The sequence below is a fragment of the Falco naumanni genome, chromosome 1 (genome assembly GCF_017639655.2).
Source record: "Falco naumanni isolate bFalNau1 chromosome 1, bFalNau1.pat, whole genome shotgun sequence".
Classification (NCBI taxonomy): Eukaryota; Metazoa; Chordata; class Aves; order Falconiformes; family Falconidae; genus Falco; species Falco naumanni.
The window spans coordinates 97,126,873-97,149,498 of NC_054054.1; the positions used below are offsets into that span (position 1 = coordinate 97,126,873).

The window sequence follows — 22,626 nt, forward strand, 5'->3', positions numbered from 1 at the left end:
GGCTTTGGGCTTCTTTCCCATTACAGAGTGACCACAGCCCACCCACCCAGTTAGAATCCAGCCCCAGAACCCCCCAAGACATCATTCTAGAAACTTGCAGTATTTTCATCAAAACCTACTAAGGCCATTGTTACTTTCCTGATTACACATAGCTTCCTCCATCTCAAAAGCACAAGTATCTTTGTTAACACTCAAGGACACGGTCAAGCTTCTGCCCGCTCCTGTCCTGCGTGCAGGCAGCATGACTGGAGGGACGCGGTGGCCTCCCAGCACCGCTGGTGCACGGCCAGAAGAGCTGCCTCCGGATGGCTGAGCAGGCAGCAGGGACAACTGTCAGGAGTTGAGTGACAAGTCAGATGTACCACCGAGTTTTTTGGCAAGCCTCATCTCACACTGTCACCTAAGGCAAGGAGAGACTTAAGTTAAAGGGCTGTGGGCTGGAATCACTGGAGCACAAGGTCATGGCACTGAATCGGGACTTTAAAAAAGTCACCACTGTACTCTCCAACTCATGCAAAGGCTGGAGCAACCCCAGCAGGCTCCAGGTAGCCTGGGAAGAGACATCACTGAAGTAACAGCAACCAGAATTGATTTGCGGTTTAGTCCAGTCACATCAAGTGGCAATAAAACCATAAGTGGCTTCAGGATTGCAAGCCCCATTTGTGTGAGATGAACGGTGGCTTTTAAAAAGACCACTAAGTCCCATCAGTGCTACATATACAAACCTCATTTATTTTAAAGGCTCCTGTTAAAGTGCCTTTTATTCCTAGCAATTGGCAGTTTTAAATTGCAAAGTAACTTCTCAGGTCAGCCAGCAACCATCTTCACTCCTGCTGGCCCACAGGGAGAGAGGGGCTGAGGCAAAGGCCAGCCCCTTGGGGACATGTGTTCTCGAACGCTGTGTTTTGAGCGTCTGGACGAGGCGTCCCATGCCCCAGTGTGGGGGGCCGGTGCAGCAGTCCTGTCCCATGGCTTTGCCATGGTGTGCAGGGTCCCCGTTGAGTTGCCCAGGAGGACTTCGCCTTCCAGAGACCTCTAGGGACGCAAAGCAGGTCTTGCCCCCAGCATGGATGTGTCCCGGTGGGAAGCATGCTGGGGCTGGCGGCTCAGGCTTCAGCATCGTCCTGGCTCATTGTGTCAGCGTCATGTAGGAGCGGCGTTGTCTCAGAGGAGGGGGGCGGTTTGCTCTGCATGGCGGGGCGGCGCAGGTTCTTCTCTGCAGCGGGTCTCTGGAGAGGAGAGGACAGCAGTTACAGCCGCGCACTCAGTGATGGCACCACGGCCAGACCTTAATCTGTCACCACATCCCCACTTGGGACACACCCCCCCCCAAACCTCCTGGATTTTCTCATGACCAAGAACCCTTTTCTGTAGGCTTCTTAAATTGAAGATTTTTGTATCTCCTCCTCTAACAAAATAAAGTTATTTCCATTCCTGCCCACCGATACATGTAACACCACCCAAACACCCAACCTGAGAGCTCCATCACCCAGCAGAGGAGCTACAGGACAAAGTCAGCTTGCTGCACAGCACCAGAGAAGATGAAAGACAGATGGGGAGGGTCTTCTCTCAGGGACACAACAGCTTAAAGACCCCCAGACCCCAGCAGCAGTAGATACAGACAGCACCCAACCCTAGCATAACAGTAAGTGCAACCTCTGGGGAAGGTGAAGGATAGAAGCTGGTACCTTCTGGCACCACGACAAAGGGTCCTGCTCCACCAGAGCTTACAATCACCAAATAGGTTCACCTCCTTCAAAGTTGAAGAGGAGCCAGATATGCTTTCAAGCAGATCTTGTGGGCCCCTTGACCCTAATTCATACAAGACCCCCAGGAGGAAGCAGTACATGACAGCAGTGGGTCACTCCCTGCTGCTGGTGACAGAGGTACCCATCTGCCCACCTGACTTGCCATCTAGAGACATTTGCTGCTTGCTGGGGACCTGGATCTGGGGCATTGTGGAGGGACCGTAAGGCTCGTCCAGCCTTTTGACTGTTACCCATTGCTGCTGCTGCATGTGCACCAATGATACCACCAGGGCCACCTGGAAAGTATCAAAAATAACTACAGAGCTCAGGTGTGGGGAGATAGGGCAAAAAAGCTGGTGGGTATTCATGGATCATCTCCTCCAAGCTCAAGAGCGGTCCACCCCAATAACCATCCCTAGTCAGGCAAAAATACCAGCAGGCCTGTGGGAATGAACAAGGAGCTCCTGGCCAAACTCAGATGCAAAAAGGAAGAATACAGAAGGTGGAAGCAGGGACAGGTAACCTAGCAGAAATAAGAGACACTCAGCATGCAGGGATGAAGTTCAGAAAGCAAGACCAACTGGAACTGCAGCTGGCCAGAGATGTCAGAGACAAGAGCATCTGTAAGTACACAAGTGACAAAAGGAAGACTAGGGAACACATGGACCTGTTGCTGAATGAGGCAGGGGACCCAGAGACCAGGGGAAAATCTGGAGCAAGGAAAACGTACCCTTGGTGGAAGAGTATGAGGTCAGAAAATATTTAAGCAACCTAGACATGCATAACTCCGTGGACCCTGATGAGGTTTACCCACAAGTGCCAAGTATCACAGCAAGGCTACTCCCCATAATCTTTGAACAACCCTAGCAACTGGGAGAAGTGCCCAAAGACTGGAGAAAAGCAAGCATCACTCCTATCTTGAAGACGTTCAAGAAGGAAGACCATGGGAACTGCAGGGCAGTCAGCCACCCTCCAGTCCTTGGGAAGGTGATGGAGCTGCTAACCCTAGGAAGCATTTCCAAGCACATGAAGGACATGAAAGTCACCAGGAGTAGTCAGCACGGCTTCACCAAGGGGTAATCACGCTTGACCAATCTAATAATCTTCTACAATGCAATGGCTGACTCGGTAGATGAGGAGAGAGCAGTGGATATTGTGTACTTGCACTTTGGTAAGGCTTTTGACACTGTCTCACATAAGAACCTTGTAGAGGAGCCATGAAACACGGGCTGGATGAGCAGAGAGTGACGTGGGTTGGAAACTGGCTGAACAGCCAGGCCCAGAGGGTCATGAGAAATAGCATGAAATCCAGTTGGAGGCCAGTAACTAGCGGTATACACAAGGGGTCATTACTGGGTCCGATCCTGTTTAACATCTTTATTAGTGATCTGTCAGTTTGCTGATGACACAACTGGGAGGAGTGGCTGATAGACCAGAGGGTCAGGCTGCTCTTCAGAGGGACCCCAACAGGCTGGAGAAATGGGCTGATGGGAACCTCATGAGGTTCAACAAGAGGATGTGCAAAGTCTTGCACCTGGGGAAGAACAACCCCATACCCCAGTACACACCAGGGGCCACCCAACTCTTAAGCAGCTTGGCAGAAAAGGACCTGAGGGTGCCAGTGGACACCAAGTTGAACACGAGCGAGCAGCGTGCCTGTGTAGTGAAGGCAGCTAACTATCCTGGGCTGCATTAGGAGTGTCGTCAACAGGTCGAGGGAGGTGATCCTTCCCCTCTGCTCATCACTGGTGAGGCCACACGTGGAGTACTCTGTCCAGTTCTGGGCTTCCCAGGACAAGAGAGATGGAGCTACATGAAACAGTCCAGCAAAGAGCCACTAAAATGATTAAGGGACTACAGCATCTCTTATGTGATCAAAGGCTAAGAGAGCTGGGACTGTTTAGCCTGGAGAAGAAAAGGCTCAGGGGGATTTTACCAATGTATACATGTATCTGGAGGCAGGGTGTAAATACAGAGCCAGGCTCTTCTCAGTGGTGTCCAGGGGACAGGACAAGAGCCCATGGGCACAAATGTAAACACAGGAGGTTCCATCTGAACATTAGGAAACACTTTTTGGGTTTCTTCTTTTTTTTTTTCTTTTTCCTTTTTTAAACTGTGAAAACTGTAAAAACTGGAACAGGTTGCCCAGAGAGGCTGGGGGAATCTCCATCCTCGGAGATATTAAGAGACATCTGGACACTGTCCTGAGCAACCCAGCTCTAGGTGACCCTGCTTGAGCAGGGAGGATGGACTAGATGACCTCCAGAGGTCCCTTCCAACCTCAACGACTCAGTGATTTTGTGATCCTGTAATACAAATCCAGATATTTTATACATCAGAAATTCCCTCTTGAAAGCCTTTCTGTCAAGGCTCCCTGCATGCAGGAGGGGAGTGATGCCCACCAGTTGACTACCTCTGTTATCCCCATGAGTTTTTACCCATTCAAAAACTTACCTCTGGATCTTAACACACTTGGAGGTGTGGGGGGAAACAGGCAAGAAAACAGTTTCCTCACACCAATCCTACTTTTCACGCTGATCCCTGCTGATATTATTAGGGCTGCAGATCAGGTAAACCAGGAGAAACAATAAGAGCGTGTACTTGCTGCCTGGTTAAGCGTGAGTATTAAGACATCTAAATTGCCCTGAATAAAGCCATGAGACAACATCATTATATCAAAGCTTGCTAAGAGGGCATGTCTGGTAGATGTGGGCAGTAAACATTTCCGTTTGATTGGTTTTAAGCAAAGTTTAATCAAATCAGGATGAGAGAAAAGCATGTTACCTTGACTGGGTACCCACCTACAGTCTGGCTTCCCGCAACACCGTCCCCTTAACTGGAGGCAGCTTTTTGGCAGAGGTGGCCTGGTTGGCCTTATTACTGTCTGAATTCTTTTTATTGCTACTCCAAAATAAAGAGCATTTTTCCTAGAAGACAATCAGGCTAGTTTATGGTGCACTTGGACACGAATTCCACGAGCGTTCCAATTTTAGAAGGAGATTTTTAAAATCACTGTTTAACTAGAATCTAGTTATTAATGAAGATTTCAAAATTTAGGTTAAACTAAGTCCTATTTAAGATTTTGGTCAGTGTCAGGCCAGTTTTAAAATGGTCTGTTTGCCTTTTAAAAGTGTCACCACACAGGCTTTAGGCCATGTTAGCAGAGGAGAGCTACAAGGCTGCGTCTGGGCATGTTTTACGTGTGTACAGATTTATGCATTTTTTTGGAACTGCAGGTCCAACAGATTCATTTCAAACTGGCTCCACTTTAAACTAGACTAAGATTTAAGTGTTTCACAGTACCTCATCTAGACGGGGTTTACAGCACACTGCTCCCCTCCAGAAGCCAGAGGCACCCAAGATATTCCAGGATGGAGCTGGGTTCAGGGAGACCTTCATGATGATAGACACATGAAGGTGCAAAAAGTGCCCAGGCTCCGTGTCCCCTCTGACCTCACCTGTGACTTCAAGAGGGAGGACTGTGCATGATTAAGCAATCATCACTAGATCAGCAATACTTCAATCAAATGAGGAACACACCTTGGCTGCAAATTGCTGTCTTCCAGTTCACAGGCTCTTATCTCTTCATTAGGGAGAAACTTTCATGTTGTGTTACTCAGCTTCCTTAGAGATTTATAAGGTCACTGAGGCTTTCTAATCACTTTCCAGGTAGTCAGGCACTTCCTGCAGTTGACTTTTAGCTCTAGCACTGCATGACACTTTTGACTGAGCACGCAAATACAGCTGGCTTACGTCTGGGTTTGGGATATTTCACAAGTAGATATTCAGTTGACTTGAGCGAATTTAAAATCCAGCTTTTCTTCCTGACCCTGTCTGGCATGGTTAAGGCTCTTTGATACCAGGAATTAAGACTTACACAAAGCAGGGTGAGGAAATGCCAGCCCAAGGCTGCATAAGGTCTTAGAAGTAGCTGCCCAGCAAATACAGAGGTTTTTCAGATACGCTGGTGCTATGCAGCAGAGCAAAGTGTGTTTGCCAGCAACCACTCGCGCTTGCTGAAGCAGAGAGGTTCAGCACACAACACCCAACCGTCCCAGGAACACACATGGGCTCCGCTCCGAGCCCTCAGCCCCAGCATCGCTCCCACCCTGCAGGAAAGTGCGTGGAGGAACAAGGGGATTTGAGATCATGCGTTTAAGTCAATTAAACAGTTGTAGGCTTGGTTACAATCCAATTACATGATACTCTGAGAACCCTGGCGCTATTTGGAGTGGGTTTGCATTAGTGCTTCAGTAAGGGCCATTACAGGAGGCTGGGCAAAAGCAGCCCCTTGCATGTGCTGTCCCCCCAGCCTGCTCCCACGCTGAGCATTGCCTCTTCAGCCCCACAAGCAGCCTCTTCACTTCTGCAGCTTTAGAGCTAGCTCATGCCATTTGACTGTAGTGTAAAACCAAATACACTTGCTTTGATATAGGTTAGGCTAGGGAGCTAGATCTCTACTTCAAGAGCTAAGCTTTTAGAGAGCTTAGCGTTATCAGATGGATATTTTGGGGCTGGAGCCACAGATTTCCACCAAGCGTTTTCGCGGGTATATTCTGTCCTCGCAGCTCAGCTCAGGCTGATGTGCCAGCCAGGCACCCTCACCCCCCCACCCCCCACCCGCTGTGGGCCAACCTCTACCCTGCTGCCAGCTCCCTGCAGGCTTCGAAGGTCTTTGCTTCCCAGTCAGCCCAGATCCACATAGGCTTAACTTCCAGAGCTATTTGGAGTAGTTTGCAGAGAAACCAAGTGAGTTTCAGGGAAAGACAGAGTCCAGTCCAGGTTGAGAAGCAGCCACGGTGTTTGTGCTCCTTCTGTGAGAACACAGCAACTACATTTCATTTGTGAACAAGCTGTGCTCAGGTAGCTCCAGCCCCTCAAGAAGGCTCTGTTCAGATTAGAAAACTGTCGGGACTCTGCGGAGATGCACAGATTTGTGCAATGGCACAGACCTGCTGCTTTCTGTGGAGGCTGGGCTGATGAGCTAGTTCTTGCATTAGCTGGATGAGCAGAGAAATACCTCCTCCTACAGGAACCCTCTTCCATCACTGCTGTGCATCAAGGCCAGAAATGCTTTTATATTATCTATTTGCAGCCCAGTTTCTAGATGGCCGAGGAAGTCCTGCTGCTATATGCTGGCACCACTAGGACACTGCTCGTGGCATCAGCCAATGTTTCCTCAGGAGTGTTAGATTGTCAGCCCGATCGACATCATCTGATTAAGACTGATTTGACTAACAGCATTTCCCACTAGAATCTGCAAGTTCTTACCTGACTCGTTGCCATAAGTACAGCTGCTGCGATAATGAGCGGGACACTCAGCCCAAGGAAGATATACTGCAGGTAGACCATCAGGGACGGGAGCAGCACCAGGTTGGTGTAAAACTGGTTTAGGACTGAGCCTTCAATGGAACCACTCTGCTCAAAAAAGCAAGGTTGTCAGTGGCATTTCCCTCCCATCCAGGGCTGAGACAGATCAGCTGTGCAACTCCTCTCCCACCAGCTCCTCCCAGCATAGCTTAGGGAATTTATGCAAAATTCAGTCAGGCTAGAAGCTTTTACTAAATACTTGGAGTCAGGACACACACACAGCTGGAGACCGCATTCCCTGGCCCACATTAGCATGCGGATGCTGGCAGTTCTGTTCTGGGCCCTATTTAACCCCACATCTAGGACAGAGCCAGAGGTTTACCAAGTATAGTGCAGGGTTTGTTCAGCTCAGAGGGATTAACGACACAGCCAAGTACTGCAAAGCCTTCTGTTGGTGCTTAATTAGTCTGTCTGGCTTAAAGCTTTATCCAAAGCGGAGTTTCCCCAGCACTGGATGATGGGGATGCAGTTCCCCCCTCCTGCAGGAAAGGCTCTGCGGAATCAGGTTGAGGAAGGCAGCTCACCTCTGAAAACCATAGCAGCGGCAGGACCACCGGCTTAATCTTCCCTGTTTGACTAGAGGGGGGAAAATAAATAAATAAATACACACTTAGATTTCTGGTTGATCAGGCCACAATTAGTGCCGTAATTCTTCCTAAAGGGACAGGTCTGACAGACTGATAGTAGCCAGGAGACCAGCATAAGGAAGCAGCAACTCCTGCTGCTTCAGTACGCTGCTCCCTCTCGAGGGACCAGGTCTGACTTGGGTTTTTCATGTAAAAGCAGAGCTCATGCTTCCATTTGTGCCCAACTGCCTGATGACAGAAAGAAGTGCCATCCCAAACCAGGGACACTGACTGCAATGGTAAACACACAGCTCCAAGATGTCCCAGTCACCTGCACAGTACCAGGGGGTGGTGCGGCCAAGTTCACAGCACTGGGGCTGTCTGCTAGTGTATGCAGTGCAGTCAGCCAAAGCAGCAAGAGCACACTCCCACCCTGGCGGGTATTTAACATCTGGTACCACACACCTTTGTTACAGAGCCTTTCAGTTTGCTTTCATAGAGCTGAAAATCTTTTTCAGACAAAGGCTTCAACCATCAACCCTGTAGGCTGAGTGTGTTTTGCCTCTTCATGTTGGCTGTGACACCTTCCAAGCAGACAACAGGAGCAGCAGTCTGTCCATCGGCTGTCCACTCAGGTGCGGGAATCCTGCAGGGATGCTGCAGGAGCCGAGCGAACAGCCAGCCGCACGCTGCACTGCTAAGGGATGGCAGTTTAGGGTCACTGGTATAACTGACTGCGCCACACCAGCCAGCTGGCTTCTGCAACCACGACAACTGGTAACCTTAAAGCTACTTCATCTTTGGGGAGAGTAACCTCTGCAGAGACCCCAGCACCAGCAGCACTCCCTGCTTAAGGGAGGGAGATGGACATTTCTAAAAGGTGGCTACTTACAGTATACCAGACACCTGCTTTATGTACAGGTTCAGCTGGAGCTTGATGGAGCAATTCATGGGGATGCCCGTCATCTGCATGGGAAAAGACCAAGCAGTTCATTAGTAAAGCCAACATTTGCATGGAGAGCTTTGCAGAAAAGCAACCCTTTGCTTTCCATCATAGCTGTCTTGGGTGCCATCTTCCAGAGCAATGGATTGGATCACCCAGGGATCCACTGCAGTCACCACCACAAGACCAGGAGCGTGGCTGGGGTTTCCACTAAAGTACAAGCCATCAGTCAACCAGGCACCAGTCCCCAGGCTCTGGGAATGACTGACATGGAGGGACAACACTGTCCCCACAGCAGTTTGCAGCCCATCTCCTTTACTTTAACGCTCACCGGCCAGCGAGACTCCCACACAGCAGCATCCAGAAGGGAGCACCACCCTTGGGGTAGCCTGAAGGCACAAGGCTAACCTGAACAGACACGGCTGCTGCAGGAAGCAACATGCTCAGCAGGCAGACAGCAGAACCAGGGAGGTGATGTGTGACCCAGGGCTTGTAGGACTGAATGTAAGCAAGTTCAAATCACCAAGTAGCATATGCAACCTCTAAGTGACCTGCTAGGCAGGCTGTTTGAATGGCAACTTCAGTGTCTTCTGAAGCCTGATAAGCCCTTTCTGCTGTTCATCCTACCCACAGCAGGATGGAAACCCCTCAGTGCAAAAATTCACACACACAGCAAAGGACAAAACAGTTCTCATGACTTGGAACCAACAGACACCACTGCCCAGCAGCACCCTGAGACCATGCCTACAGCACACTTCAAAGCTGGTCTTGTTTACACCCATTAAGGCATTGGTTTCTCATGACACTGCAGTTTTGCAACACTTTAAGGACAGAGAATTTTTGTTTGATTGCCCTTGTTTGTAATCAGCAGGCTGGAGCTACATGAGAACACAGTTAATTGTACCGTTATCAGTAGATAATTGATACTGTAATAAATTTAATTAGATTTCTGTAACTGTGGTAAGAAAAGCAAACAGAGCCCGATGCCCAGATAAGAAGAACAGGTTACCTCACCTCAAGATGGGGATTGGTTTCTTGCCTAAGCAAACATCACTGAGCATTTGGAAGATCTGACCACATGCAACGAAGGCCATGGGTGGAAGATCCCAAAGTCCCCTCCCCACCAGCAGCTGGGACAACGGCTCAGGACACCCCAACTCATCACCACTGGAGTGGTAACTTCCCCCTTACGCTACAGGCATGCAAGAAGCGTAATGCAGCAGCAGCCCAGCGCAAAAGCAGCCAGCTAGATGGGCAGGTTGAGAGATTGGAAGAAGCTGGCCCAAAAATGGTGGCAACAGCTTCAGCTACGGCATGGTCCTCAGGCTTTGCCAGTCAGGTCTCATGGCAATACACGTTTGCAGACTTGGGGCGTAACTGAGCCACTGCTAGACACCCCTCCTGATGTTATAGACCTGAGTCAGTGGAAAGAATTTGACTGTGCTTATCAAAGCAATGCTTGTAATTAGTTCTGCAATTCTCCAGAAGCCAGATAATTATTCTATTAGTTTATAGCTTTGACATTTTTATCTGCACGTGTCCTCACCAGTCTTTGCACTATGGAAACCTGCTCAAAGCAGTGCCATGAGAGCAGAGCCAGGCGGCCGGCAGCAGGCTCCCGGACAGTGGCCGCAGCCCCAGGGTGAGGATCCCGGCAGGTCCCACTCACCGGGTGCACGTCCAGGAAGAGCGCGTGCTGTTCCTTGCTGGGCTGCAGCCCTTCGACAGCATCCACCAGGGCTGGGTCGGCATTGTAGAAGTGAGGATGGGAAATGAATATCGGTGCATCTGGATGAGAACAAAGACACCTTCAGGTCATCCAAACCCATCAGAGACTTCTTGTGGAGGTTTTTAAAGCCTTTTGCAGCCCTTGTTCTGAACAGGCTTTTATACTATTCTCCTCTCAGCCAGAAAACTCCTTTCCTTCCCTTCCCTCCCTGCAGCTTATTCCATGGCTTGGGGAAGGGGGAGATCCAGTGTCCAAGCCACCCTCTGCTCCCACACACCGCCACACTGACTCATTGTACCCAGTCACAGGTTAGGAAACCAAGTCCGAATTTCTCATTCCTGCGTGACCTGCACTCAGCGTCCAAAGTTAACATTTAATTTGGCAGTTACACGCCCTGCTTCTTCCCACCCTTGCTCCCCTGCCCACTCCCTCCCCAGCCCAGGGAACACAATGCTCCCCACCATATCCTTGGACATTCCCACCAGCACCAGGCTGCCATGGGGCCATGGACCAAGAGGACTTTGGGCAGAAGGATTTTCCCTCTTTGCTGAGATGCCTGCAGGAGTGCAAGTGAAAATGCCGTGCACGCGGATCCCAGTGGTATCTTTTAGCACTCCGGCAGATAGTAGCGCCAATTTTCCATCTATCCAAGCTCATATCACATCCCTGCAGCTTAATATTGGTACAGCAAGGACAGCCCAGGAGGAAAGGACTTACTGAGCCTACAGGTACTGACGTTCTGGATGCCAGACTGCATGCAGGGGCAGAAGCCTTCGTTGGGTGGATAGTCCGTGCCATTGGCAAAGAGAGTTTTTGGTGCCACAAAGCGATACGTGGGCACACCTTTGAACTGCCCAGAGCGCTCATACACCAGTGTCATGGATCTGGAAAGGTTTCAGTGGAGAAGGATCAGGATTAGCCAACAGGTTCCCAGCCCAGAACTGGGTTCTTATCTTTGCTGGATAAGATGCAGTTGCAACGTAACTTAGACTTTGAGATCAAGATAAACACTCAGAGCAGTGCTTTGGATGAGGAATGAGTATTTAAGCCATTTGTTCTCCATGTTTTAAGCACAGATAGAGTTGGTCAGGGCTAGTTATGGAGAGAAACCACAGGCTTATAAGTGTGTTTGCAGTATCTAGATGAGATTTGTTTAAAGGCATGTAGTAATCCCCAGGGCTGCTCTCCAAGAGATAATACTCTCTTTGTGCAAGCCTTGCCTCCGAGGTGCTCCATTGCAGCGGATAGACACTGGCTAAATCTCTTTTGCAGCACAATTCTAGCATTACAGGCTGTCAGGGGAATGGAAAATTTTACTACATTATGCAGTAAGATTTTTTTTTTTTTGATACAACAAGCTAGTGATGTTATGCTGCATTATTGCTACCAGCTGGCCAGGAGAGATGCAAGTTTCCAGGAGGGAAGTTTGCTCCCTTCACACTCGAGCGAGGTGTGCAGGAATACTCACAGCTTGGGCAGGCCCAGGGGATGCTTATACCTACAGCTGCCTTCTGATACCAGAACCAAGGATGGGGATTCAGGGCATGTTCACCAGTTACGTACATGCCTCTTGGCTGTGCTCACCTTCCAGCAAGAAGGCAGAGGCTGCTGCAGCACATCAGCAGGATAAAGCCTTGCCTAGCTCACAGGGACATCCAGGTAGTTGCATCTCAGCATCAGCTGCACTTAATGTGCAAACAGCATAGAAGATGAGCCCTGCACACCCTGCAGCAAGGCAGATATGCTTTTAGTCAATCAGCTGACATTTGTGGCTCCTTCCTAGCCAGCCAGGCAAGCAGAGAGGCTGAGACAGAGATTTGGGGAGAAGAGAGAGCACCACCTGGTGAAGAGGCAGAGCCACTTCCCTCACAGCACTGTCCAGGGGGAACCTCCTGCGATAACAAGAAACCAAGCTTGGTTTCCTCCACTTCACTTAATAACTTGTCTGGAAACATGCTCTGCTCCCTAGAAGATTTTGGTAATTTTACAGAAACAGGTATTGTGCATTTAAACTTCGATTACTGGTAAACTTCCCTGCAAGTTCTTGGCTCCAGGTCATTTTGGTTTGTGCTGATGTCCCTTTCGTAGAGGAACTCCCGCACTAATCCTTGGCTCAGCTGACTTTGCTTGCTCACTGAAGAGGTCATTGTTCTCTATTCAACGGGAGCACTTGCTTGTTTTGCAGCACTATCTGCAAAACCTGAACTAGTATTATCTTCCCCAAGCTGGGGACAGGGTTTCATGCCACTGCCTGCCTCCTGGCCTCCTCCCCTCCTTCCAGCCTCAGGGAGTTTCCACACAGGCAGGCTCTGCAGGGTACTTTAACCCCTGTGTGATCGGCTCAGGCCAGTGTGTCTTATAAGGGACAGACATGCACCACAGTGCATGAACTAGGCAGCAAAATGAAAAACCAAAAAAAAAAGCGGCAGCCTGGAGACAGTGGCACAAGCCCCATCTGGCATCACTTCTGCAAGCATTTAGTCAGCTGAAATAGTTCCACAAATAGTTATCGCTGCGTTTCCTTATGACAACTCTCACTTCTCCCTCTTGCCTCCCACATCTTATCTAGTCTGGTTATCTTCGACTGATTCAACATGGGCAAATTAGACTTCACCAGTGATTTGGAAGGTATTTATGAACACCACAAGATGCTGCTAATTAAACAACGACACTGTTTGCAAAGTTCAGATACTGCAACACTCGACTGCAGCTGAACTTTACCTACAGAAGCAAGTCCCCAGCCCTCTGCCTAGGTACTCTGCATGCACAGGGTGAGCACTGCAACTCCTGCCACCTGCACAGGGACAAGTTGGCAGCTGTGGCCTCACCTGCAGGCATCAGGGCTGTAGAACTCCAGTGACGTTGGGGACATGAACGGTGGCCACATCTCCCCTGCGGTCCCATTGATCATGTTGCACTCACTGCTCCGCCAGTAGTTCACCTATGGGACAGGTGTGGTGAGAAGAGATCAGAACAAGGAGCTTGCTGGGGAGTTGGCTCCCACCCCTGCGTGGGACACCCACTGCTCTACGCTGCTTCCACAGCAGCTTGAGATAGCAACACTTAGACAGCCAAGATCCTTGCCATTCAGGCACCTACCCAGTTAATGGAAAATCAGGACAAAATCTGCCTGTCCCAAGTGCTCCCACAGTGGCTGATCTGTAGACTTTGCTGATTTTCATCAGGAGTGGAATTCCACAAGGGAAGAACAAGCACACCTTTAACAAGCGTATTTAAAGTAACGTCTTAAACACAGGCCACAGGAACCAGGGACTTCAACCCTTAGAAGCAATCAGCTCCAACAGCATTTCAGGGGGTCCAATGCCACCAACAGTGAGCTGAACACAATGCTTCACGACACATGGCTGCCTTCCAGCAGTGTGCCCGAACAGAAGCTGCAGCAGTTGAAGCCCCATAGAAACCTGCCTTCAAACCTATGACCCAGAGATACCAACAGCACACAGCTTTCAGTTTCTTCTGCTTCAGATCAAATGTTGCCCCTGTACGAGATGTCTGCTGCCTAAACCTACCTTCTTTAGTCCGTTCCATGAATCCACCATGTGAACTCTACTGATGTTCTTCATGCCTGTGTTCACTGTGAACAGCCCTGAATTGGAGTTGTTAAGCTGCAGAGAGAAGAAATGAATTCTTAACCCATTATACACAGCAAGACTGCAATATCTTAATGACTTTGCATGCTTTGTCAGCTCTAGGGGTGCTTCACATACTGTAAGCTACTGAACTTTTACTTATTTCAGTTGCCAGTGACAGCTTCCAACAGATGCATTTCTGCCTAAGGAGAGAATTAAGGCAGCTTTACACAACCACCACCAGCTACACATGGCTGCTCCAAACAGTTTGTGAGTGGACTGAGTGTCTGGCTGCCTAAGGAGAGAATTAAGGCAGCTTTACACAACCACCAGCAGCTACACATGGCTGCTCCAAACAGTTTGCGAGTGGACTGAGCGTCTGGGCTATGCCCAAGACCAATATTGCTGTGATTTTAGTGTTCCTGACCAACAGTTTACTCACCTCCATAAATAAGCCAAATTTCCCCTTGAAAGGGATTAGGCCAGGAACAAACGTATTTATTGTGTCTATTAGAGGGTCTTCATACCCCCACATTATCTCCCCCACCGTCCGGTTCATGAATGCCTCCTGTTTCAGGCCAGCCAGGGCTCCACTGAGAAGAAGCTTCACAAAATTTGGCAGGTTTTCCACCATTACAGCTGCTCCCTGGGAAAAAAAAAACCTCTGAGATGAGAGTACCATCTTTACCAAAGAGGAAGAAATGCATCTTTGGTGCTTAGCAGGGTCCTTCTGCTGCACCAACCCATAGAGAAAATCCTTTGGACAAACTGAGGCTCACCACTTATTCCCAGTTTGGGAAGAAAGCTGTTGAGGGCTCAAAGGCTTCATTTCCCCAGAGGATGCAGACTTAAGCCCAGATGCTTTGCCAGCCCTTCTGCACGCTCTGGTTTTGGATGGGTAACAGCCCAACATGATAACCAATACCCAGAAAGCAGAAAACTGCATTTTATAATCTTAACAACCTCATTGTTTGATTAGCCTTAAGCCCTTCAAGAAAGTAACCTTTGAGTCAGCATTGGGCATCATCGCTGCCCTCACAAGCTCAGAAGTCGGTACCCACCCAGGAAGCAAGTTCTTACCATCATCAAAATGTTTGGCACAACGATGTACTCATCTTCGGTGCCATTGGACAAGTCCGGCTGGAAGAAGAGTTTCCGGTACTCCAGGTAGGAGACGGTGTCATTGTCATGGAATGTGATATTTGTTTTATACCTGAACTCTCTGCAAAGAGATGGGAGAGATCATGGGAACCTTCCCCCACGCAGTGTCCCTGCAGCACCTGTAGAGCCAGGATGGGCTGCACAGGCCTGGGCTTGCTTCAGAAGAGCAGAGGAAAGAGACCAAACCCCAGCAAGAAGTGAAGGGACAGCAGGGGAGGCAGCGTGCCAGGGAGCAGGCAGTGTCACCCTCGCACCCTGAGAAGGGTTAGGGTGTAGCAGGAGGAGATGGCAGCCTGGGAGCAAGGCACCATTCCAAGTTTCCTCCCATCTCAAACCCCACCTGACAAGCAGTTGGAGACAAAAACATAAATCTCCTGTCGCTTCACCTACAGCCCTTGAAAAGCCCAGCCCTACCAGAGAGACACCCAGACAGGCAGATCTACACCAGAACAACTTGCAAAACAGAAGAGGACCCAACAAGATGCCACAAGACCCACCAACAAGCCCACACTGATCTGCCCCGGAGCTCCCTGACCGCTCCCAGATTCAGGGCAGCCTGCCCCCGTGTGCAGCATCGTGGCTCTCCTGCTCTGCAGGGCTTGTGGCCACGCCATCGCCCGCACACCACCCAGCATCACGCCCCTTCGCCTGTGCCGCACGGCCACCCAGGCTCACTGAGGCTACGATGCTCCACAGCGGCACGAGGTTGTCCCCAACATCGCGAGCCTGCTAAAACTGCCCAGGGAGCTGAAGCTCAGCCCACCAGCAAAACCAAAGTCCGTTACTGTGGAGCCTCTGTTTTATGGCCCACAATAGGGAAGGGCACTAATCTTGCTCAGTGGGGACATAGGGACGCTAATAAGCTTTGCCCCTTTGTTTATTCTTATTTACAGTAAGTAAAGCCTTTTCCCCAAGCCAAGCAACTGATGCCATCACAACATACAGAACCCACATGGTCTTATGGTGTGACCTGACAAGCCCAGAAGAAACGAGGACACGTACATACTGCCAGGTTTCCCCCGAGTGCTACTCAAACAGCTTTGGATTAAACCAGTAATCTTCCCACATGAGCTAGCTTAGGCTGCTGACCTAACTTCGCCTACATGTGTAGGCAATAATATGTTGAATATCTCGATTCATGGGTTCATGTGCTCAACTCAACATGAACCATCACTTCACGCTTCAGGTCCAGAGAAGCATCTGGGGCTTCCACCACTATCCACAGCCATGGCAAATATACCCAGCCCTGCTGCAAGTGGACCTGACTAAATTTTAGCGCTCTGTGCTGGTTCTCATGACCAGAGCATTCATGTTAGGCAGATTGTAGGTCTCATATCAGATAAAGAGGTCTAAGGCCAATCCATAAAGTTTGATACTGAGGTGACTCCAGCTCTAGAGCTGGATGCTTCGATGCACAGTGAAGATGAAACAAGTCCAGTCTGAAGATGAGTGTCGTCCACCACCACCGCATCACCCCTCACACCTATGTTTGGACCGTATCAGCCCAGGTCTGACTGCACAACAGGCAAAGCCAGGAGCATAGGACTGAGCTCCACAACTCAGCAAAGCACAGACCAGCCCTATCACCCCAGTGCCCAGAGGTCCTGCTTGCAGCTTTAGCAAGGTCAGAGCAATTAGAGCACGTTTGGGTCACCTAAAATCCTATGCCACTGGACTCGCACCAAGCACATTAATGCCATGCCCTCCTGCCAGAGGATCAGCCAGGAGCTGGGCAGGCAGCACAGTGGCCAGGCTCCTGCCCAGCTGGACCACAAGTGGTAGCTGACCTGTAAACGTAAGGTCCACGCTGGTTCAGCACCGGCTTCATTCCCAGGAGGACCTCCTTGGGGTTCAGCACTTCAAAGAAGTGCACCGACATGTAGAAAGGAACAGGAATGTCTTTCCACATGCTGAAAGAGATGCTGCTGGGGTCGATCCTGACATTCTGCAAGGAGAAAAAAAAATATGAGGGGGGGGAAAAACCAAAAAAAGTAAGAAGACACAACTCTTGTGCTCAGTGGCTGAGCATATCCACCCTCAACTCCACGTCAGGCCCAGCTGAAGGCGGCAGCTCCAGAAGGGGCTCTCCAGAGGATCCAGGCACGTTATGCAGACTGAAACCGAGCCAGACCCAAACGTGGAACTCTTCTGTATGCAGCAGCATCAAGTTCATGCCACAGGATGCCTGTAGGCTTATTTATTCAGACTCAACTTTCCAGATCCTACCCACAGGATTTTGGAGCTATTTTGATGCGCTGGAGGCTCGCTCTGTGCTAGACAAGCCAGCGCTGAATTATTCACAGCTCTGCACATTTGACTCGCCTGACAGAAGTCACCCCATCCCAAAGGCCTCAGCTCATCTGCCGGCTTTGGCAGCTCCACACAGCCAGAAGCAGACAAGGGCTGGGAGAGGTGGCAACTGCATGGGTACCAGCAGGGAGGGCCCACTAGATTCCCAAAAAGCAGACGGAGAACTGGGATGGCGACCCAGCTGTGTCCTGACAGCACTGTGCAGGATACCCTGGCTTCCTCCCAGCTGCCATCCTGCAGTGACCTGTAGCTGGTCGCAAGGCATGTCACAGGCAATGCACAATCCTGGTTTCCATATCACTGTCCTGTTTGCTGGGAAATGCCTGCAGGAGCCCAAACATGACTTCAGCCCTCATCAGCTCCCCAACCCAGGAGCCAGCATCTGGGCACATCTGTCTCCACTCCCTCCCTGCCTTCTGGGGGCTGCCTTACAGACATGAGCCTGTTCCTTCTTGAGCTTTTCTTTTGGGTGTGTTCCACCATAATCTTTGCTTCTGCAAGCACAAGCCCTTGCCATGGTTAAGTAACCCTGCCAGCTTATGGAAGCAGGTTTGATCCACTAATTGGTGAAGGCACGTGAGCATTCTCCTGTTGCAGCTTGGCAGCCCCACAACAGCTCTCCTGCCCTGGAGCAGCTCGCTCTGACTGTGCACATATTTGCTGCCATAGGGGATTGAGAAGGAAAGCCAGCAGAAGCTTCCCTGCAACATCCCATCTTTCTTTGGCCACTTCGTGGTGAGGCTGTGCTACCCACAAGCAACAGGGCAAGTGGTGGCTCATCCGAGCCCAGATCCTCCAAGCCCTACCCCTGAGCAGACATCTCCACGATGCAGTGTAATCCACCTACAAACCCTTCCCACCTTCATGTCAATGCCCACATGCTGCTGGCCGAGAGCCTCCATCCCGCTGGCCTCAAGGATTTCATGGCTAAGAAGCAGTGACAGGACAAGTTTTGATTTAGCTTACTTTATAATCCTTACTCCCAATGTCCGATAGAGTACGAACAGCAACATCTGTTTTCCTTTACTTGCTTATTCCGTCTTGCACTCTCTTGATCCCTCATTGCATACACGTTGATTTATATAACCCATACCCGGGTCAGATGGAGCTGCACCCCAGCTCCCTGATGCCTTGCTCAGCTCAGCCCTCTCCCATCTGGGCACAGCAGCTCAAGGTCCACAGATCTGCTGCTAAGATCTACTTAACAGGATACCCTCAGAATTAAGGTACCTGTAGGTCTAAACAGACATGGTCATGTGTCTGAAATAAAAAGAGAGTACTTTTCACTTAGACTGGTGACAAAGTGTCACAGAGATCTTTGATCCCTCCTGACCAGGCTGATCCCTGACCCTGAGGAACTGAAAGGAGGAACTGGCTACTGCCCACCTCCTCCAGACAGGACCAGAAGAGCAGCAGCTCCACCAACAGTGCCCAAATCCTGCTTCTCCAGAAGTGAGGCTCCAGCCACCCTGCTGGGTAAAACCAAGAGTTGAGGTTTCCTCTTCAGCTTGAGAGGAGCAGCCACGCTGTGTGCAAGCACAACTCCAGCGTCGGACCACAGCCCTTCCACCACCCCACTGAAGCACCACAGGTAGCCCTGTCAGTCCTCTCCCAGCTTTCAGGCAGGACAGCACAAGAGCTCCCAGGTGGAACAGAAATGTTAAGAGGCAGATGCAGTCTCACTGTGTTAAAGTACATCTCCTAGGCAGGTCAGCGGCACTCCAAGTGCTTCCAAAACAGCTGCAGCCCCAGGTTTTGCAGGGCCAACGCTGCAGGCAGCAAAGCTGCCATCGCAGATCCAGCTTCTGCAAATGGGGCAAGAGATGGGCTCCAAGTTCCCTGTTTCTACTGTGTTCCCCTGCATGCTTTACTCAAAGATACCTTCAAAACTACCACCTGCTTGCAACTAAGTACTTTTTCATCAGTCATGATGGATGCACCATCTTGACCGAGCTCAGGAAGCCAGGATGGACAAACCAGCCTTCACCCACCCAAGCCCAGTCCTTCAAAGCCCAGCTCCTCTTTCCCACACCACGCTCAGGACCAACTCAGCAGTTTCAGTAAGGCACTGGATATTTCTCATCACCCTAGACCTCATCAGTCAGTTATTTTTTCCATTTCATGTTAAGCCTCATAAGAGCTCAGGACCATTTTGGGTCATGCTGAAGATGGTGGAGACCAAGGGCTTGAGATGAAGGGAGGAGAAACAAGGGTTGGTCTTTTCCTCAGCTTCTGTTCTCATTGCAAGTTACTAGGATTTAACTAATCAGGTAGAAAGAATCAGGATTAGCTAAAAAGAGGGCAGAAAGGTTTTTGCACCAAAAATATCACTCCTGTTCTGCAGTGGCCGTTCAGCCTTTTATTTGCAGCTACCAGCTCCTGATGTCCACGAAACTGAAAAAAGATCAAATTTTACTGCTTAAGCCACAGGACTGTCTGGCTTTGCCCAGCCAGCAGCACTTCCAGCGGGCACATTTACAGGGAAGTCCGTTTTCAGCAGAGACTCTGAGCACATGTAACCGCAGCCGTTCGCCACAGGGTGTTTATTCACCTCTTTCCCCAGAAGCACATTTCCAGGTACTTGACCTGGGGTAGGTGCAAGCTTGGAGAAACGCCAAGGCAGGGAGCATGTCTCTTTTGGGCAGGGAGAAAAGCGTTTGGCTAAAGGTGGGAATGAGCCAACGGGTTAACCTGCAGGATAACTGATATCCCGACAGTGAGGAGAGGAGCACTTGCTCCCAAGATTGCGCAGGAGTTCAAAAACAGGCTCACAATTCCACCCACAGCCCCACATTTTAACCATGGGGACAAATGCCCCTTCGGCCTCGGGACCTCTCTTGCATATAAGACAGGTCTTCAAAGAAGCAACCCGTCAGGTTCTCTGTCTAGGAGGAGAGGAAGTCCTGTGGTTGCTCCACGCACCAGGCTCCCTCAGAGTGCTCCTGCACGGCATCTGCCCCACGTGCAGCTGGAAAAGCCTCTCACCAGCACACGTCCGAGCCCGGTCGCTTGCACACCTATTTATGAAAGGAACAGCGGGCGCTCCAGGTCAGGGCAGTAGGGATGGGAGGAACGGCAGGTGCTGGGGCATTGCCCAGCCCAGCACCACCAGCACCATCCCCTGAGCCAAGTCCAGCTACGCAAAACGCCCTGGCTCCTCAGGGAGCAGAGCCCATCCAGCCCCCACACTGTTGCTGTAACCAAGGATGGAATATCTCAAGGCTGGATTTGCTCGCCCTGAGATTCCGGAGGCTGCTCAGAGCTGCAACAGCGGCACCGCCGCAGGGACCCCTCGGCGCCCACCTGCCCCACGCTCCACAAGGCGAAGGTGCCCACGCAGCGGCCCCGGCCATGCACCAGCTGCAGCGCAGCCCGCTCTGCGCCACCATCACCGCTGCGCCTTGCACCGGCCACAGGATGCGCGCCAGCCCCCTGCCAAGCCCCCAGCTCCGGCCCCCCCGCCCCAAACACACACACCCCGGCCCCGCTGACCTTGACGACCTCGTCGTTGATGATGAGGGGCCCCACCAGCAGCAGGCAGACCCCCAGGAGGGCGCAGGCCGCCCCCGCCAGCCCCAGCCCCAGCGGCAGCCTGCGGCGTGCCGCGGCCATGGCTCGGCACGGCAGCGCAGAGCCGGCCCGCCGCCCCCAACGCCGCTTTATGTCCCCCCCGCCCGGTGCGGCCCGGCCCGGCGCAGCGCAGGCAGCGGGGCGGGGGCAAGGGGGCGTGGGCGGGGCCGGGGGCGTGACAATGCGCCCCGCTCACCCAGCGCACTTGGGGCGGGGAGCAGCGCGGCGCGCTAGCCTCTAGGCAACAGAACCCTATACATGTGTCTGAACATAAACCGCTACATTAATATATATAAATAGATAAAATATATAAATAAATTTAAAAATACGGGGGGGGGGTGTATGTATACACACACACGGCCCCGGGCCCCCCGGCAGCGCGGCCAAACACCTGCCGTCACAGCAGGGAGTCGGTGTCTCGGAAAGGGGCGAGAACAGCGGCTGAAGGGCACTGCCCGGCAGCCAGCCGGTGACTCAAGGCTCAACCTCTGGCTCTCCCCGAGGAGAAAATGTCCACCACCCCTTCACCCGCCTCGGTTTTCCCCAAGGAATCAGGTCTTTGGTCCATCTTGTGCACTTGGAGCAGTGCTGGATGAAAGCTTGCTTGCCGCTCATCTCTAAAAGCATCTAGAAGTCAGCAGAAAATAAAGAACAAAGGGAAGAGTCCAGCTTGGGACAGCCTATTTTAAAATAATTCTACACATCTTCCCTTTGTCCAAAACATGAATTGATCTGAGCTAAAGTGTCTGGAAACCGGAGGCACCCACCTGCCCAACACCACCCTCCAGGCAGGCACAAGCTCACAGCCGGGCAAAGCCCAGCCCCTGGCTCTTGCCATGACCTGCACCTTGGTGGGACACCTGCATTTGTATCTTTGCACTTAATTGTGTCTTTTTTTTTTTTTTTTCCTTCTAGACATTTTTACCTTGATAGCTACCTCTGTTTAATGGCCAGAGCACGTGTCTCTGTTCAATACCCGCCAGGTCTCGGCAGGGGAGGCAGCTGCTGGCTGTGCCCCATTTCCCCAGCAGCAATGCTTTCAGCACATGCTGTGCTTTTCCTCTATTTTGCTAGAAGGAAATCCTGTGAAAGGAATTTTCCTTCAAAACTCAATAAACCCAGGTAACATCCAGGAGATGCCCCGAGGCACTGCAGGACCACACCAACCGTGTGGAGTTGTCCAAAGCGAGGCAGCAGGTATCATCACAGCTACAACAAAAGACATCCTTTGTTTACAAAATGCTTTGCTGTTTTCACCGAACATTGTTGTTCTGTGGTTTATCCTACCTGAGCTGTGGTCTCGGGCTCACAGGTGCCATGCTCCAAAGTGTTCACAGTGCCACCGTTACCAGCCCCTTTAAGTTTGTCACATCCATCAAAGCCACCCGCAGAGATCAGCATGTTGCAAGAGGCAGAGGCTGGCTCCACTTATGAAACCATGCCCAGGTTTCTCCTCCAAGCAGCTCTCTGTTCCGCCTGGGTGCAGCAGACCACTTGGATCACACTCCAGGCCGTTATGTATTTGTACAGCACTGTAGTTTTTAAGGACAGCGTTGGACTTTTTTTTCACTGAGGCATTTAAAAAAAAATAATCATTAAGACACAGCACCAGAGTCATTCGTGCAGCTTTTTGACCTTG

The 22,626-nt window shown here is 50.9% G+C and overlaps 1 protein-coding gene across 2 annotated transcripts; it reads right to left on the bottom strand.

The window, feature by feature from the left end:
* Positions 1–712: 712 nt before the first annotated feature.
* SCARB1 (scavenger receptor class B member 1) lies at positions 713–21,092 on the bottom strand. Of its 2 annotated transcripts, none has more exons than XM_040611203.1 (12): positions 20,910–21,086; positions 16,895–17,052; positions 15,027–15,168; positions 14,389–14,592; positions 13,887–13,982; positions 13,185–13,297; positions 11,074–11,240; positions 10,297–10,415; positions 8,577–8,650; positions 7,643–7,694; positions 7,020–7,166; positions 713–1,229 (listed from the first exon to the last, which is right to left on the bottom strand). In XM_040611203.1, the coding sequence occupies exons 1-12, from the start codon at positions 21,027–21,029 to the stop codon at positions 1,107–1,109; spliced, it is 1,515 nt and encodes a 504-aa protein (XP_040467137.1). In that variant the 5' UTR covers positions 21,030–21,086; the 3' UTR covers positions 713–1,106. The 2 variants fall into 2 exon arrangements, with proteins under 2 accessions (XP_040467137.1, XP_040467145.1); XM_040611211.1 differs by lacking the exon at positions 713–1,229 and adding an exon at positions 1,236–4,675 and having other exon boundaries at positions 7,098–7,166; positions 20,910–21,092.
* Between the last annotated feature and the right edge of the window lie 1,534 nt (positions 21,093–22,626).